At 59.1% G+C, this 16502-nt stretch overlaps 2 protein-coding genes across 2 annotated transcripts; one reads left to right on the top strand and one right to left on the bottom strand.

Moving 5' to 3' along the window:
* Window positions 1-362: 362 nt before the first annotated feature.
* LOC138102115 (serine/threonine-protein kinase pim-1-like) lies at window positions 363-2088 on the bottom strand. Its single transcript, XM_068999871.1, has 4 exons — window positions 2052-2088; window positions 1370-1736; window positions 791-967; window positions 363-466 (listed from the first exon to the last, which is right to left on the bottom strand). Exons 2-4 carry the CDS (start codon window positions 1713-1715, stop codon window positions 363-365), a joined length of 627 nt encoding a protein of 208 aa, XP_068855972.1. The 5' UTR covers window positions 1716-1736; window positions 2052-2088.
* Window positions 2089-5774: 3686 nt separating this feature from the next.
* LOC138102117 (serine/threonine-protein kinase pim-1-like) lies at window positions 5775-14449 on the top strand. The gene is made up of 7 exons (XM_068999872.1): window positions 5775-5879; window positions 11678-11872; window positions 12548-12631; window positions 12724-12751; window positions 13070-13456; window positions 13845-14021; window positions 14346-14449. Exons 1-7 carry the CDS (start codon window positions 5775-5777, stop codon window positions 14447-14449), a joined length of 1080 nt encoding a protein of 359 aa, XP_068855973.1.
* The last annotated feature ends 2053 nt before the right edge of the window (window positions 14450-16502 follow it).

Here is a 16502-nt window from a genome sequence, read left to right on the forward strand (position 1 = left end):
CCTTGGAATGCACACATGAGCCCAGGTATCACTTCTGGTGAACCCAAATGGCTGCGTCAGTTTGAAAGGGCGGCTGTTGTTTCACTGTTACCTTTCTAGGCTGGTTACAGCTCCTCCTGCATGTACTACAGCCTGTGCTTGAAGACACAGAACTACCGTCCTGGAGAAAAGGCATCAAAAGCTTGACAAAGGCTGAAGGGAACACTCTGATTACCCCTTTTCCCAAGAGGGTTCTTTAGCTGAAGTTGCTAAACAGGACCAGACTTGACACCCCGGCATGGGTTTGTGATTGTTTTATTTCTCGAGCCCTCAGTCCTGCATGGGACTCGGTAATCGGGTGCTGCAGAGGCTCTGGCAAGGCATCAAAGACGCCTGCCCCGCACCCAAGGGTGGCGCAAGATCTCCTCCAGCGCTGGCCTGTCCGCAGGGTGCTTGGACAAACACCAGCGGATCAGATGTTGGCACTCTGGGGAGAGAAACCAGAAAGCGCCGGTCACTTGCAGAAGGCTCCTGCCCAGCTGCTCCCGGCACCTCCAGGGCCCGGGCTATGCTGCGTGTGCTCAGAGCTGTGCCAGCCTCCCGGCTGACTCTGCCCTTTGCGGGACAGTGGCACGGCAGGACACGCGCCACCTCCTTCAGCCAAGCAGGCCACACCGACCACGTCGTCACGGGCTGCCTCCTGCGGCCAGCTCTTGAGGGCAGATGGGCCTCCCGCGCAGCTGCGTGAGGGCCACGCTGGGCTGCGCGGTGCCATCTGCCAAAGCCTGCCTTCTTGAGGCCAGACACCAACCTGGAGAGACCTGCTGCCAGAAGAAGAGCTGCCCCGACACGATGTCACGGTCCTCCTGGAAGGGCATGTTCCCGCAGACCATGACGTACAGCAGCACACCCAGGGACCAGATGGTTGCCGAATGGCCGTGGTAGCAGCCAAGGCAGATCCACTCGGGTGGGCTGTACATGTGTGTTCCTAGGGGAGACAGGTGGCGCTGTCCAGGTGCAGGCTGCTGGCTTCCAGAGCCTGGTGCCAGCCTCCTGGCGGAAGCAGGGGCTGCACCGGTGGCCACAACTTCCCCCCGAGGCCACCGGGCGTTCCCCAGCCAATTGGCCAAAGCCAAGAAACCGTTCTGCAAGGCAAACAAGGCCAGCGGAGCAGCCCAAGCCCTTGCGGGCCTGCCAAGCCGAGCGGCCGGGGCCTGGCTTTGGCAGCCCCCCTCTGTGGGCAGGGCTGGCAGCTGGCTCCTGGGGCACAGCATCTGCCCCGTGCCAAAGGGCAGGCGGCAGCCGGCTGAATGCCGCAGCCCACAGCCCAGGAGGGAATGGGGCCGTGCAGTGCCTGGCACTGGGAGCAGGGCCTGGCCTGTGGGCTCACCGGCAAATCGCGTGAAGGCCTGCTCCTGGAGGAAGGTGCCGCAACCGAAGTCGATGAGCTTCAGGTCGCCGCTCTCCGGGTCCACGAGGAGATTCTCTGGCTTGATGTCCCGGTGCAGGACGCCGCAGGCGGTGCAGTGCCGCACGGCCTCCAGCACCTGGCAGAAAAGCCAGCGCGCCATCTCCTCGCACAGGAACCCCTGCTCCAGCAGGAAGGCCAGGAGATCCTGCGATGGCTCCGGACGCTCCATCACCAGCAGGAAGCTGTCAGGCAGCTCAAACCAGTCGAGGAGCTGGATGATGTTGTGGCAGCCAGAGCCCACCTTCTCCATGAGCACGATCTCCATGGGAACACGGGTGCCGTCGGGCTGTGAGGAGGAGACAGTGCCTCCAGCAGGCCTGATACTGCCCTGTGGCTCCGCTGCCTCGTGCCTGGGATGCCCCAGTGCCCCCTTGGGCAGCCTCCCTGGTGCTTGGGCTTCCTCCCGCCCAGGGGATGCTTGGGCGGTGCCCCCCTGCCCGGCCCCATCACCAGTGTTTGGCATCCCCGGGCCCGCGATGCTCCGGCTCGCACGCTGAGCCCACGCCCGCTCCCCCCGCCCTGCGCCGCCTCCCGCCCTGGGGCCCCGGCCTTATCCCTGCCCGCCACGCCCCGCTCTGTCGAGGTGGCCCCGCTCACTCACCAGCTCGTACCACCGCAGGACGCTCTCCCGGGCCACGCGTTTGATGGCCACCTGCAAGCCCACGAGAGACGGGGCTGAGCTCAAGCCCTGCCCCGCCCCGCCCCTGGCCCTCCTCCCGCGCCCCGCCGTCTCGGCCACTTTACCGGACTCCCGTCTGAGAGGCGGATGCCCGAGAAAACGGTGCCGAAGCCACCGCTGCCCAGCTGAGGGCCCAGCTGGTACAGCTCCTGCAGCTTCTTCTTTTGCCCTGCGACCGAGACCGAGCCATCAGCCTTGCGCCCAGGGCCCCCCCGGCCAAGTGCCCGCGAGTAAAGCGAGCCGAGCCACCGCGGGCCACGTTGCTCTGACCTGCTTCCTGCTGCGCGCCGGGCAGCGGCCACCGCCTTGCAGCCGTCGGGCAGGGGAGCGGCAGAGCTGGGGCAGGGGAGCGCGCAGAGGCGGCTGCAGGAGCCGGAGGGCAGCGGGGCAGGGCGTCACCGTCGCTGTCCCCGGCGTCGTGGGCTGGACTCTGCTGTTGAGGACTGCCGGGGCTACAGCCCGAGGACTCGCACAGGGGGGTGTCAGGAGCAGCTGCAAACCAGGGAGGGGTTTTTTGAAGCCGTGGCATCAGAAGCACTGGAAACAGCCAGAGACTCTGCTGCTCTCAAGGGCCCTGGCCTGGCCTGTGGATGCCCCTCAAGAGCCCCGAGGGAGCCTCAGACAGCTCCTCAGAAGATCTCACCTGCTACCAGAAAGGCCTTCCTGGTAGTCGGTGGCCGTCTTGGAGCAGCTTCCTGGAGATGGAGGAACCTCCTGGGTCTCTTGAGGGTCATCTCTGCCACCAGGCACGGGCTGTTGCCAGCTGGCACAGCCGGCACAGCGTCCTGGGAGCTGTGGGCCGGCAACTGCTGGCTCCAGCTCACTTGCTGCTCCGCCACCTGCTCCTGAGAAGGCTCCCCTGGATCGGGCTGGGCTCCCACTTGGACTTCTGGGCTTTCCCTGGCCACGTCAGTTGTCAGGGTTGCGCCCGTATTGTTGAAGTCCGTGAGTCCAAGGGAGCTGGGAGACCTGTCCACAGGCTCTGCACCTTCTGCAGGCTGACAGGTCTCACTGAGCGTCTGCGGGGGATAGAAGCTGTCAGAGATAGCGGAGGCTCGTGGCAGGATGGAGGATCTCTGACAGCCTGAGCTTCTTGCCTGGATGGTGGGTCCCTCATGGTGTGCCGTCCTTGCAAGGGTTGAGGCTCTCCCAGGGATGGATAATCTTGCTGGGAGCGGCCTCTTGAAGGGATGGAGGCTCCTGGAGGAGCTGGACGAGCCACAGCAGGGCAGGTGGCCTCGCTTCACCAGCTCCTCCAGTTCTTTCCACAATGCCTGCCACATCCCAGAGCAGAGCGGCACCCATGTCCCATTGCGAGCCCAGAGCAGCAGCATCAGTTCCTGCAGCTCCTGGGCCACTGCCACGCAGGGGCCGCAGCTGCAGGGGCTGTCCAGAGGGCTCGCGGGAGCACGTGGCCGCTTGCGAGGGGTCACCCGAGGCCTGGAGGACCTGGGAGCCACAGGGGCTCCTCGCTTCCTCCGTGAGCCTCTGGGCTGCACCCCCGGGCGCTTGCGCCTCTTCGATGTCCGTGCCTGCCGCCTCCGTGGTTGCCAGTGGCCAACGGCCCACCAGACAGCCACAGTGGCCAGCAGCAGGACAAGCACAATCACCAGGACGCCACCGTCACACATGGCTCCGGCGCATCCCATCGCGACTGCACTGGCAGCTGCAGGTGCTGGCAGTGTTACATAGCGACTGCGCGGTGATGTCACAGTGCTGTGGGCCAGGACAGCCAGGTGACATCCCAGCCCTGCCTCTCGCCAGCGCTCAGCCCCTTTGTGCCGTCACAGCCCTGTGCCCACCTCAGCGCTCTCTAGTGCCACAGGAGGAAGAAAGGGACTCCCTGTGGGCACTTGAGGGCCCTCTGGAGCAGAGTGGGTGGAAGATTCTTGTATAAGTAGGACATAGGGATGAGGAGGGAACAATGGTGGTGTCACCTCCTTGCTTGCAGAGCATGGGACATGGATTGCCCAATGGGACACTGTAAAGTCCTTGGGGAGAGCAAGCCCTGCTCAGCAACATCCAAACCACCCACATGCTATCCACCGCATTCCCATCCTGAATCCAAATCCAACTCTGTCCCACTTCCTGGGAAGAAAATGGATCCTATCCCATTGAAAACCAGTACATCAGCCAGTTCTTCACCCAGCACACCCTGTCCCTGCTCATCTCACATCTGGACACCTGCTCCAGAAGGATTCTGTGAGGGACAGGATCAAAACTCCTCTTAAAATCCTGAAATACAACCTGCAATGCCTTCCCATCACCCATGAGACAGGTGACCTTATGGCAGCAGGATAATCAATCAGTTAGACCAGAATTTCCCTCTGTTATCTCACGCTGCCCACGGCTGACACTGGCACTGTCCTTCCCATCACTTCCCAGTAGTGCCAAGCATGACCTTCTCCACCATTTTTCCTGCTATCAAGATTAGATTAAGAGGGCTGGAGTTTCCTGGAAAGTCCAAGCACTTGCTGTCAAGTCGCATACAGCTGGAGAGCATTGAGCCAGCATGGACCTCCTTGGGCTTTCAGGAGCTTGGGTAGATGATTTAGGGGGTTCCTTCTGGGACATACTGGGATGAATCCCATCCAATGCCACAGCCTCATGGATATTGTTCTGGTCCAAGCTGTCCCCAGCAATCCCAAATGGAAGATCACTGTCCCTCGCACCACTCTGCCTCCTCCATTGGACACCCTTCAGCACCCAGAGAAGCTGGTGGTACTTGGCAGAGCCAGGGTCTGTGGGACAAGGACACTGGCAACAGCTAAAAGCAGAGAGGATGCCCAGAGAGCCCAATTCCCACAGGATTCTGCCATCTTGAGGGGGTCAGCCTGTCCTGAGAAGATGCTTGCCATGGCTTTGGGCATTGCAGTCCTGCTGGCCCTGGTGGGCTGCACAGCCGTGGAGGGCTGAGCTGAGTGTCCGCCACCCACGAAAAGCTGGGAGAAAGACTGCGGACAGGACGTGGGATCCCAGTGACCTCCCGCCCCCAGTGCAAACATGGTGGCCACACCTGTCCTTCCAGTGGCCCCGTAACAACTGGTCTTCCAGTTGCTTCAGTGCCTGGAGGGACCCCTCAATCCCGACAAGGTGCCAAACCCCAGCGTCCTGCCATGGACCTGTCTGGGGGTCTCCACTGAGAGTCCATCCATAAGCAGCTGCTCCAGGAGGTCAAAGAGGAGGCAGTGAGGAGAGCCCAGCAAGGCAGGGAGGGGAGGAGATGAGGGGCTGGGAAGGGAAAGGGAGGACCACGCACTTGGTCTCAGAGGACCAGGCACTGCAGGCTCGGCACTGCTGGCTCTCAGGGTGCCCTGGATGGGCAAGGTGGTGCCAGGTGCCATCCCACCATGTTCCCCGGCTGTTCTCTTGTCCTCACAGCCATGACCTTGGGACAGATGGCTCTGCACATCCTTGTCCTCCTCTTCTGCCAACACAGTTCAGGGAAAATACTTCCACTACTCCACCTCAGTAAGGGTCCCAGGTGGCTCCATGCTGCTCAGGGTGCTGGAGGTGGTGGCAGAGGAGAACCCTGAAACCTTTAGGTGAGAGCCAGAGGGGCTGTGGCAGTGGGGTTGGGCATCCCACCACCCAGCCTGGAGCCCACTCCATCTTCCTGGCTACTTCCAAACGTCCTGGGGCCCCATGGTTGTGGTCTCCATCCACGAGCTGGCTTCCAGCATGGATGACAGGACATACTGGCAGTGCCACAGTGCTGGGGACACCCTCGATGAAGATGGGTGGCCCAGGGTGGCCACCAGCTGGGGAGCGTATCCAGGCCATCTTCAGCTCCTACTGATGCCACTGAAAGACACTGGGAGCCGCCATGGAGCAAGGAAGTGTCATTCCAGCATGTCCCTGGGTATCTCTGTGTGACCCTGGGAGTGGCAGACAGTGCCACAAAGTAGGAGGTCCCTTGTATCCCCAGCTTCCAGGGCAGGGAAAACAAGGAGGTATTGTTCCTACAGTCCCACCCTGGCCTAACTGGAGGGGGAAGCCAGTACAAGACACCAAGAGCCCCTAGGACACAGGTGGCAGGGATCCAGCAGATGACCCTGCACCAGATTGGCTTGTGGGGCCAGGGTGGAGGATTTGGGTTATAAACCTCAGGGATCAAGGGGACCCCCAGGATCCAGGGGACGGGGTGGGCAGCACAGAGCAGAGCCGATCGAAACCGCGATGGGGAAGGGATCAGTGCCATCTGCAGGGCAGAAGGACACTGGACGCGGGAGTGACCGCAGAGCCACCGTTTGATGGAAATGGATTGGTAGGGGTGTCAGGGGCTCCCATCGTACCAGGGACTCACCACACTGGGGCCCTTGCTAACAGGCAGGGTTGGTGCAGACAGAGAGCAAGTCAGTTCCCTGGGACACACGGGACCTCTCGATCCACTTGCAACTTTAGGCCTAAGGGGGGAAAGTGTCAAGAAGTTCTTTGATTATTCAGGGACCAAGTGGGATAGAGAAGCAGCTGCATTTTATTCAACCACTATTGGTAAATGTGGGGGATAGGTTTGAAAGGCATGAATTTCTGTTTCTTCCTGATTGTGATTGTAATTTACTGGGAAGGGATTTGATGGCTAAACTGGGAATGTAAATTACTATTGTGAAAGGTGATAAGGAAGCTACCACTGCTGTAACTGTCTGTCAAATGCCTGAGAAGACCTATGCTGAAGTAGACCCAGGGAAATGTGGAAAATTAGATATGGAACCTCTCCAAATCACTTTGAAGCCACCAGGACAAGTGGTGTTTAAAAAGCAATACCCTCTTTCAGGAGGGAAGGAAGGGGTTACAGCCTTTTACTGAGTCCCTGTTAAAGGCAGGTCTTTTGGAGCCACGGATGTTTCCCTATAACACTGCTATCCTTCAAGGTGAGAACCTGGCAGAATTTTAAAGTGTTAAAAAGCAGATGAACTGAGGCTCCTGCCCTAGCCCTTCCAAACAGGGAAGAAGTATTTGCATTTTATGTGGATGTTGAACAGGACCACGCCAGAGGAGTTCTAGTGCAAGAACACCACGGGGCGGTACTTGAAGACCGATGGCCCGTTCTTCTGAAATGTTAGACCCCTCGGCGAGGGGTGGCCCCATCGTTTGCAAAATTGTGCAGCCACGGTTTTCATGGTAACTGAGGACGGCAGGAGGCTCTCTAACCCTTAAGCTTCACATCAAGTTAAGGCTTTGTTGACCAAAAGAGCCTCTCATGGAACAGGAGGATTTAGAATTAAGTAGGGGGGAAGGGTTTAACCCCACCTCCTGTTTAACTGGTCCCGAGGGAGGAGACCTGAAGGAAACTCATGACTGGATTCAGGTAATAGATCTCCAGATGCCGAGGAGATATTAAATTATCCCCCTTGGAATTAATGTTTGGGATTTTTCTTTTTCTGGAGCAGTAAATCAGGATGTTGATGGGAAGTCTCTGGTTCTGTTCCCAACAGGGCAGCCATTTGGCGCAGTCCAGGAATGCGGCATCAGAGTCCATGGAGGTGTAGGACAGATCTTTCCCTCTCCCACTCCCCACTGCCACCAGCTCCCCCTGGGCAACGAGGGGGCTCCCGGCTGAGCGAGGGCAGCGCGAACGTGCAGCAGCTCAAGGATCCGCTCCCTGCGCACTTCCCGGGACAGGGCTGCCCTGGGCCTTGGCATGGACGCCCTTCTCTGCTCGGCGTGACCCTCCTGCCTCAGCCTCGCTCAATTCGATTCATGTGCCTCCCGTGAGGGACACCCTCCACACAGATCCTGCTTCTGATTCCTTGGATCCACAGCGCTGTTTTTCCTGGATTTCAGCCACGGCTTCCCCTGTGTAAAGGATAGGGATACATAGGAGGAGTGTGTTGGGCTCCCCTCCACCACTGTTAGTGGTTTCAGGCCCCCAAGAGCTCTTGTGTCTCCCTTTTTCCCAACAATATCCCTCCATCCCCTCCTTCCCGACGCTTCCCCTCAGCAGCACCGAGCCTTTTCCCCGCCCTTTTTCCCCTCAGCGCTGGCCCCGCCCCCGCTCAGACCACGCCCCCTCGGCGCCGCTGAGGCCTTGGCCACGCCCACCGTCCTGGTGGGACCGGCTCCCCGCCCTCCCTTCCCTAATTAGCGCCCTTAGTTCGTCCCTCGTTAATACGTCACTAATTAGGCCCCTGGCGGCCAAGAGCAGGGGTTTGGAGGAGCTCTGTGGGACACCCTGGCTGCGTGGGGCAGACCAGAGACGCCCAGTGTTGTCCCTCCACTCAGGGCAGGGATTCGGGGCACCGCGGCCACCCGGGGAAGATGCTCCGTTGCCAGCCCACACCTCCACGAAAGGGAGAGGAGGAAAGCAGGGTGCCAGAGACACAGAACCCCTCAAGACTTCCCCAGCTGGGTCTTCTCCGCCCCGCCCCTTCCAGCTGTATGCCGTGTTTACAGGAGCTCAGAAAGAGGAAAAAAAAAGAGAAACGAGCTCCACAGTGAATTCCTGAAAGAAAAATCCATCAATGGCCAGGAGACTCCTGTGGCTCCTTCCTGAAAATCAGGGCTGTGGGGAACAGGGTGCAGGGTGTCCCAGGACACAGAGCTGGACACTGATCCCTCCTGGATCTCCTTGGCACCCCTGTCCCAGGCAAGGATGGTACTGAATATCCTCTTGGAGCTGTCCCAGGAAGGTCCCTGCTCCCTGGCGCAGGATGGGAGGGGTAGAGGTGGTCCTCTCACACTCATCCCACTCATTCCCCCCTGCCCTGACTTTGCCCCTGGGGTGCTCACCCCCCTTTTTAGGGTGTCCAGCCCTGTTCTCATGGGGAACCTTGGGCACCCATGAGCATAACCAACCTTTCTGGGAGGCTGGGAGCACTGGTGAGGGAGGGGGCTGTTTCTGGTGACCTGGAACTTGGCTCCTGCTGTGAGCCAGCGGCTTTCTGCCTGCTGGGCTGGGGGAACACCCTCTCTGAGCTCTGTGACAGCCCCAGCCCCACACCCACTCCTTGCCACAGCTCCTCCCAGACAGCATCTGCTACGGACATGTCCCCTGCTACTGTCCTTTGGCCAGGGGCCTTGTGGCTCATGCCAGACCCTTCTTCCTCCCCAGGGAGCCTCCTCCCAGGTAAGGGGGGAGCCCCCCACAGCCCAGGACTCTCCAGCTCAGCCCCCCTGGAGCCAGGCCGCCGTCTGAGTCCCACGTGCCCTGAGCCAAGTGGGGACTGGTGGCCGTCTTGGCCACAGTGACCACAGATAAATCGACTTTCCAACCTCTGACAAGAGGAAAAGGGCCAGCAAAACCTCAGTTCGGGGCATGAGGAGAGCAGACTTCAGACTGCTCAGGGAACTGGTAAGCAGGGTCTCCAGGGACAATGCTTTTGCAGGTGCTGGGGTCCATCAGTGCTGGTCAATTTTGAAACATCACCTCCTAAGGGCACAGGAGTAGGAGAGTCCCAAATGTCGGAATCCAAGCAGACGAGGCAGAAGGCATCTTCTCTGGGAAAGAGGATGGAAAAGAAAGCTGTGTGCCCAGTGGAAGCAAGGTCAGCAGAAGAATACAGATGTCAGGAAAATTAATCCACAAACACCACAGGTTTATGTCCAAACAAGAGACAGAGCAATCCTGTTACTTTATTCGAATAAAGGGAGAGGCCATGGGCATTTCCCATGGGATCTCTCAAATTGTTAGAGGACGCAGCTTCCTTTTTCTCCTGATTTCCCGGCTGCATTTTCCTCTCTCCTTCCCCAGTGGCTGAGGTACTTGACAGGTACAGACTTCCCGAATGGCTTAATACAAACCCCCTTTCTAATGTGCACCCCCCACCCTCATTCTTTTCCTTGTGTCTCTGTTCTTTTTCTCTAAATCCAGGGATTAGCAGAGTCTTGAGTGAGTAACAGTCTGTGTCAATTAGTGGAATTCCTATGGAATTTATGGTTCCTCCCTTTGCTTCTTTCACCTATCAGTATCTGGCTTTATCTACCATCATGCCCACAGATAGTTTGTAAAGACACCTCCTCCTCATTCCTTCCACAGAGATGTCTCTTGCCACTGTAGGGAGAACTTTGGTGCAGTGAAAGCTCAGCTGGAGAGGAAGGTGGCCAGAAGTGTGGGGCACAATAAAGAGTGTTTTTAAATATATTAATGGAAAAAAACATTGTAGAAATAACATTGTCCCCTTCCAGGATGTGGATGGTCACCTCACAAACAGGGACAGGGACACAGCACAGGTGTTTAATGCATTCTTTGCCTCTGTCTTCAACACTCCTCCCTCCCTTCCCAGTGGAAAACATGCACTGTACCAAGGGACACTGCAAAATCCTTGAAGAGGGCAAGCCCTGCTCAGCAGAAACCAAACCACTCATGTTTGATCCACAGCATTCCCATCATGAATCTGAACCCAGCGTGTGCCAGCAATTGGGAAAAAAGGAGCCCTATGCCCGTCAAAACCAGAGCAGTGGGAGCACTATGAGCACTCCTTGGGAAATCCTGACTTATTTAGAACAGAGGCAACGCAGAAGTCGGTGAGCTGTTACAGAAAACTCTTCCTGCCATCGACAGCCAGTTCAGGAGAGCTCCCCAGAGACACAGGAACTTCAACTCCCTTTGTCTCTGGAAGATTTCTCAGGCACAGAGAGTGTTTCCAGTTGGTACTGCTGCAGTGTCCTGGGAGCCATGGGCTTGACACTGGTGGCAGCAGCACTCTTCCTGATGTGCCACTTGCTGCAGGGAATGACTCACTGCAGCAGGCTGAGCTGTTCTTACTGCCAGGCTTTTTCTGGCCATGTGCATCTTTAGAGATGCGCTGGTTCTGCTGATCCCTGAGGTGGGCACAGGGCTGTGACGGCACAAAGGGGCTGAGCGCTGGCGAGAGGCAGGGCTGGGATGTCACCCGGCTGTCCTGGCCCACAGCACTGTGACATCACCGCGCAGTCGCTATGTAACACTGCCAGCACCTGCAGCTGCCAGTGCAGTCGCGATGGGACGCGCCGGAGCCATGTGTGACGGTGGCGTCCTGGTGATTGTGCTTGTCCTGCTGCTGGCCACTGTGGCTGTCTGGTGGGCCGTTGGCCACTGGCAACCACGGAGGCGGCAGGCACGGACATCGAAGAGGCGCAAGCGCCCGGGGGTGCAGCCCAGAGGCTCACGGAGGAAGCGAGGAGCCCCTGTGGCTCCCAGGTCCTCCAGGCCTCGGGTGACCCCTCGCAAGCGGCCACGTGCTCCCGCGAGCCCTCTGGACAGCCCCTGCAGCTGCGGCCCCTGCGTGGCAGTGGCCCAGGAGCTGCAGGAACTGATGCTGCTGCTCTGGGCTCGCAATGGGACATGGGTGCCGCTCTGCTCTGGGATGTGGCAGGCATTGTGGAAAGAACTGGAGGAGCTGGTGAAGCGAGGCCACCTGCCCTGCTGTGGCTCGTCCAGCTCCTCCAGGAGCCTCCATCCCTTCAAGAGGCCGCTCCCAGCAAGATTATCCATCCCTGGGAGAGCCTCAACCCTTGCAAGGACGGCACACCATGAGGGACCCACCATCCAGGCAAGAAGCTCAGGCTGTCAGAGATCCTCCATCCTGCCACGAGCCTCCGCTATCTCTGACAGCTTCTATCCCCCGCAGACGCTCAGTGAGACCTGTCAGCCTGCAGAAGGTGCAGAGCCTGTGGACAGGTCTCCCAGCTCCCTTGGACTCACGGACTTCAACAATACGGGCGCAACCCTGACAACTGACGTGGCCAGGGAAAGCCCAGAAGTCCAAGTGGGAGCCCAGCCCGATCCAGGGGAGCCTTCTCAGGAGCAGGTGGCGGAGCAGCAAGTGAGCTGGAGCCAGCAGTTGCCGGCCCACAGCTCCCAGGACGCTGTGCCGGCTGTGCCAGCTGGCAACAGCCCGTGCCTGGTGGCAGAGATGACCCTCAAGAGACCCAGGAGGTTCCTCCATCTCCAGGAAGCTGCTCCAAGACGGCCACCGACTACCAGGAAGGCCTTTCTGGTAGCAGGTGAGATCTTCTGAGGAGCTGTCTGAGGCTCCCTCGGGGCTCTTGAGGGGCATCCACAGGCCAGGCCAGGGCCCTTGAGAGCAGCAGAGTCTCTGGCTGTTTCCAGTGCTTCTGATGCCACGGCTTCAAAAAACCCCTCCCTGGTTTGCAGCTGCTCCTGACACCCCCCTGTGCGAGTCCTCGGGCTGTAGCCCCGGCAGTCCTCAACAGCAGAGTCCAGCCCACGACGCCGGGGACAGCGACGGTGACGCCCTGCCCCGCTGCCCTCCGGCTCCTGCAGCCGCCTCTGCGCGCTCCCCTGCCCCAGCTCTGCCGCTCCCCTGCCCGACGGCTGCAAGGCGGTGGCCGCTGCCCGGCGCGCAGCAGGAAGCAGGTCAGAGCAACGTGGCCCGCGGTGGCTCGGCTCGCTTTACTCGCGGGCACTTGGCCGGGGGGGCCCTGGGCGCAAGGCTGATGGCTCGGTCTCGGTCGCAGGGCAAAAGAAGAAGCTGCAGGAGCTGTACCAGCTGGGCCCTCAGCTGGGCAGCGGTGGCTTCGGCACCGTTTTCTCGGGCATCCGCCTCTCAGACGGGAGTCCGGTAAAGTGGCCGAGACGGCGGGGCGCGGGAGGAGGGCCAGGGGCGGGGCGGGGCAGGGCTTGAGCTCAGCCCCGTCTCTCGTGGGCTTGCAGGTGGCCATCAAACGCGTGGCCCGGGAGAGCGTCCTGCGGTGGTACGAGCTGGTGAGTGAGCGGGGCCACCGCGACAGAGCGGGGCGTGGCGGGCAGGGATAAGGCCAGGGCCCCAGGGCGGGAGGCGGCGCAGGGCGGGGGGAGCGGGCGTGGGCTCAGCGTGCGAGCCGGAGCATCGCGGGCCCGGGGATGCCAAACACTGGTGATGGGGCCGGGCAGGGGGGCACCCCCGAAGCATCCCCTGGGCGGGAGGAAGCCCAAGCACCAGGGAGGCTGCCCAAGGGGGCACTGGGGCATCCCAGGCACGAGGCAGCGGAGCCACAGGGCAGTATCAGGCCTGCTGGAGGCACTGTCTCCTCCTCACAGCCCGACGGCACCCGTGTTCCCATGGAGATCGTGCTCATGGAGAAGGTGGGCTCTGGCTGCCACAACATCATCCAGCTCCTCGACTGGTTTGAGCTGCCTGACAGCTTCCTGCTGGTGATGGAGCGTCTGGAGCCATCGCAGGATCTCCTGGCCTTCCTGCTGGAGCAGGGGTTCCTGTGCGAGGAGATGGCGCGCTGGCTTTTCTGCCAGGTGCTGGAGGCCGTGCGGCACTGCACCGCCTGCGGCGTCCTGCACCGGGACATCAAGCCAGAGAATCTCCTCGTGGACCCGGAGAGCGGCGACCTGAAGCTCATCGACTTCGGTTGCGGCACCTTCCTCCAGGAGCAGGCCTTCACGCGATTTGCCGGTGAGCCCACAGGCGAGGCCCTGCTCCCAGTGCCAGGCACTGCACGGCCCCATTCCCTCCTGGGCTGTGGGCTGCGGCATTCAGCCGGCTGCCGCCTGCCCTTTGGCACGGGGCAGATGCTGTGCCCCAGGAGCCAGCTGCCAGCCCTGCCCACAAAGCCAGGCCCCGGCCGCTCGGCTTGGCAGGCCCGCAAGGGCTTGGGCTGCTCCGCTGGCCTTGTTTGCCTTGCAGAACGGTTTCTTGGCTTTGGCCAATTGGCTGGGGAACGCCCGGTGGCCTCGGGGGGAAGTTGTGGCCACCGGTGCAGCCCCTGCTTCCGCCAGGAGGCTGGCACCAGGCTCTGGAAGCCAGCAGCCTGCACCTGGACAGCGCCACCTGTCTCCCCTAGGAACACACATGTACAGCCCACCCGAGTGGATCTGCCTTGGCTGCTACCACGGCCATTCGGCAACCATCTGGTCCCTGGGTGTGCTGCTGTACGTCATGGTCTGCGGGAACATGCCCTTCCAGGAGGACCGTGACATCGTGTCGGGGCAGCTCTTCTTCTGGCAGCAGGTCTCTCCAGGTTGGTGTCTGGCCTCAAGAAGGCAGGCTTTGGCAGATGGCACCGCGCAGCCCAGCGTGGCCCTCACGCAGCTGCGCGGGAGGCCCATCTGCCCTCAAGAGCTGGCCGCAGGAGGCAGCCCGTGACGACGTGGTCGGTGTGGCCTGCTTGGCTGAAGGAGGTGGCGCGTGTCCTGCCGTGCCACTGTCCCGCAAAGGGCAGAGTCAGCCGGGAGGCTGGCACAGCTCTGAGCACACGCAGCATAGCCCGGGCCCTGGAGGCGCCGGGAGCAGCTGGGCAGGAGCCTTCTGCAAGTGACCGGCGCTTTCTGGTTTCTCTCCCCAGAGTGCCAACATCTGATCCGCTGGTGTTTGTCCAAGCACCCTGCGGACAGGCCAGCGCTGGAGGAGATCTTGCGCCACCCTTGGGTGCGGGGCAGGCGTCTTTGATGCCTTGCCAGAGCCTCTGCAGCACCCGATTACCGAGTCCCATGCAGGACTGAGGGCTCGAGAAATAAAACAACCACAAACCCATGCCGGGGTGTCAAGTCTGGTCCTGTTTAGCAACTTCAGCTAAAGAACCCTCTTGGGAAAAGGGGTAATCAGAGTGTTCTCTTCAGCCTTTGTCAAGCTTTTGATGCCTTTTCTCCAGGACGGTAGTTCTGTGTCTTCAAGCACAGGCTGTAGTACAGGCAGGAGGAGCTGTAACCAGCCTAGAAAGGTAACAGTGAAACAACAGCCGCCCTTTCAAACTGACGCGGCCACTTGGGTTCACCAGAAGTGATACCTGGGCTCATGTGTGCATTCCAAGGGCCAGCAGGCGGCAGGGACAGAGATGCTGCTCACCTGCCAAAGCTGTGAGAAGAAGCAGAAACGCCAAAACATCATTTCAGGTCAAGCCCTAATGAACTCTTGCTCTTTCTTCCCCTCACACTGGCAGCAGGCAAATGCAGCCCGGTCTGCCTGGATTTAGGGGACAGCAGCATCTAAAGGAGCTGTGCAGGGATGCACAGATGCTGAAAGAGACTCTACGGCAGATAGACACGCTCCAGCAGGCTCAGCCTCCCACACTGGGGCAGGGAAAGAGCATGAGGAGACCCCCGCTGCCGAGGAAGGAGCGGCAGAGAAAGTGATCCCTAGGGACTCCAAGGGAACCCCCCTGGTGTTACCAGCCTCTAACCCCATCTCACATTCGGGAGTTGTGTTATGTAACAGAGCAACTCTTGATAACTTTGTTGTACCATGTAGCCCAGAGCTTTAGAACACTGGGTGGAAGGAGTGGTATTTCTCCCCAGCTGCCTTCTGGAGACTTTGCTATGCCAACAAAGAATCCCTGAATGCTCATAGCACCTCCTGTCCAGCAAGGGAGGGAGACAAGGAAAAACAACCTCAAGTGGCCACAGACCTCCTCCTGCTTCTGCTGCATTTCACATTTTTCAGCCCCAGAAGTTCATCCATCTCTATTACCCTTTCTATTTGCTTCTACCCTTCCAGGAGATTTTTCTTTATAGCAGATGCTTTTCATGTTTAGAAACCACAGCATCCTCTGGGGGACAGGGAAACACTCCCACATACAGATGAGGGAATAGGCCCCTGAGAGGAGGCAGCTGCTTGAACAAGATCTAAAGCAGAAAGGGAATCCAGAGCATTTGTCTCTAGTTTTGTCTCTCTATTGAGCAGAACAGCACTAGATGATCTTCACTCACGTACAGTCATTTCTTACAACCTTATTGGCTCTAGCAGCCTCATAAAAGCAGTTCATCTGCAACATGTGTCCTGCTGCCCTTGCTACAGGGACAAGGTGTCTGTGGCTTCAAAGCTCTGATCAGCCTAGGCTCTTCTTTCCTGTCTATGCATTGTGCTGGGCTTCCTGCATGGTTTAAAGAAACCAGAGAGTTTGGGAAACTAGTTCTGGATGTACTGATACCAAACAGGTGCTGTGCTATAGTATGTGATAAATCAATGTGTGTGGCATTGAGCAGAAGCCAGGCAGAATCAGGGAGAGCTGAAAAGCTTCTAATTACATCTGAACTGCCTGTTCAAGGGATTCTGTGATTCAGTGGAAGCCTGGGAACCAGAGGAGAGGCCTGAAACTACAGAAACCAAATAATGAAACATCTCTTTTTCAGACAACTTGCAGGAGAGGGAAAGATGATGCAGGAGTTGGGATCCAGAGACTAAAGGGCACCTGCTCTGCCCCAGTGTTATCATCACTGCAGCTGCAGGATGTCTGGGGGTCCTTTGAGGCAGGTGAGGCTTGGGGGCACAGAGCTATACCATATAGCTATACCATAAAGAATTCATGCCAACAGCAGAGAAGGCAAAGAGACACAGGAGATGATGGGTTTTTCCTTGTAAGCCTGAGGAATTCACAGGAATTCCCATTTTCCCCAGCTTCCCTACAGTATCAGTGTTTAGACATCACCCTGCCTTAGAGGATCTTCAAAAATCTCCCTTTATAGTGAGCAGAGAAACTGGTATTTCTCTGTAAGTGGCCACAATC

Source organism: Aphelocoma coerulescens, unplaced genomic scaffold (assembly GCF_041296385.1).
Source record: "Aphelocoma coerulescens isolate FSJ_1873_10779 unplaced genomic scaffold, UR_Acoe_1.0 HiC_scaffold_61, whole genome shotgun sequence".
In the NCBI taxonomy this organism is placed as follows: domain Eukaryota; kingdom Metazoa; phylum Chordata; class Aves; order Passeriformes; family Corvidae; genus Aphelocoma; species Aphelocoma coerulescens.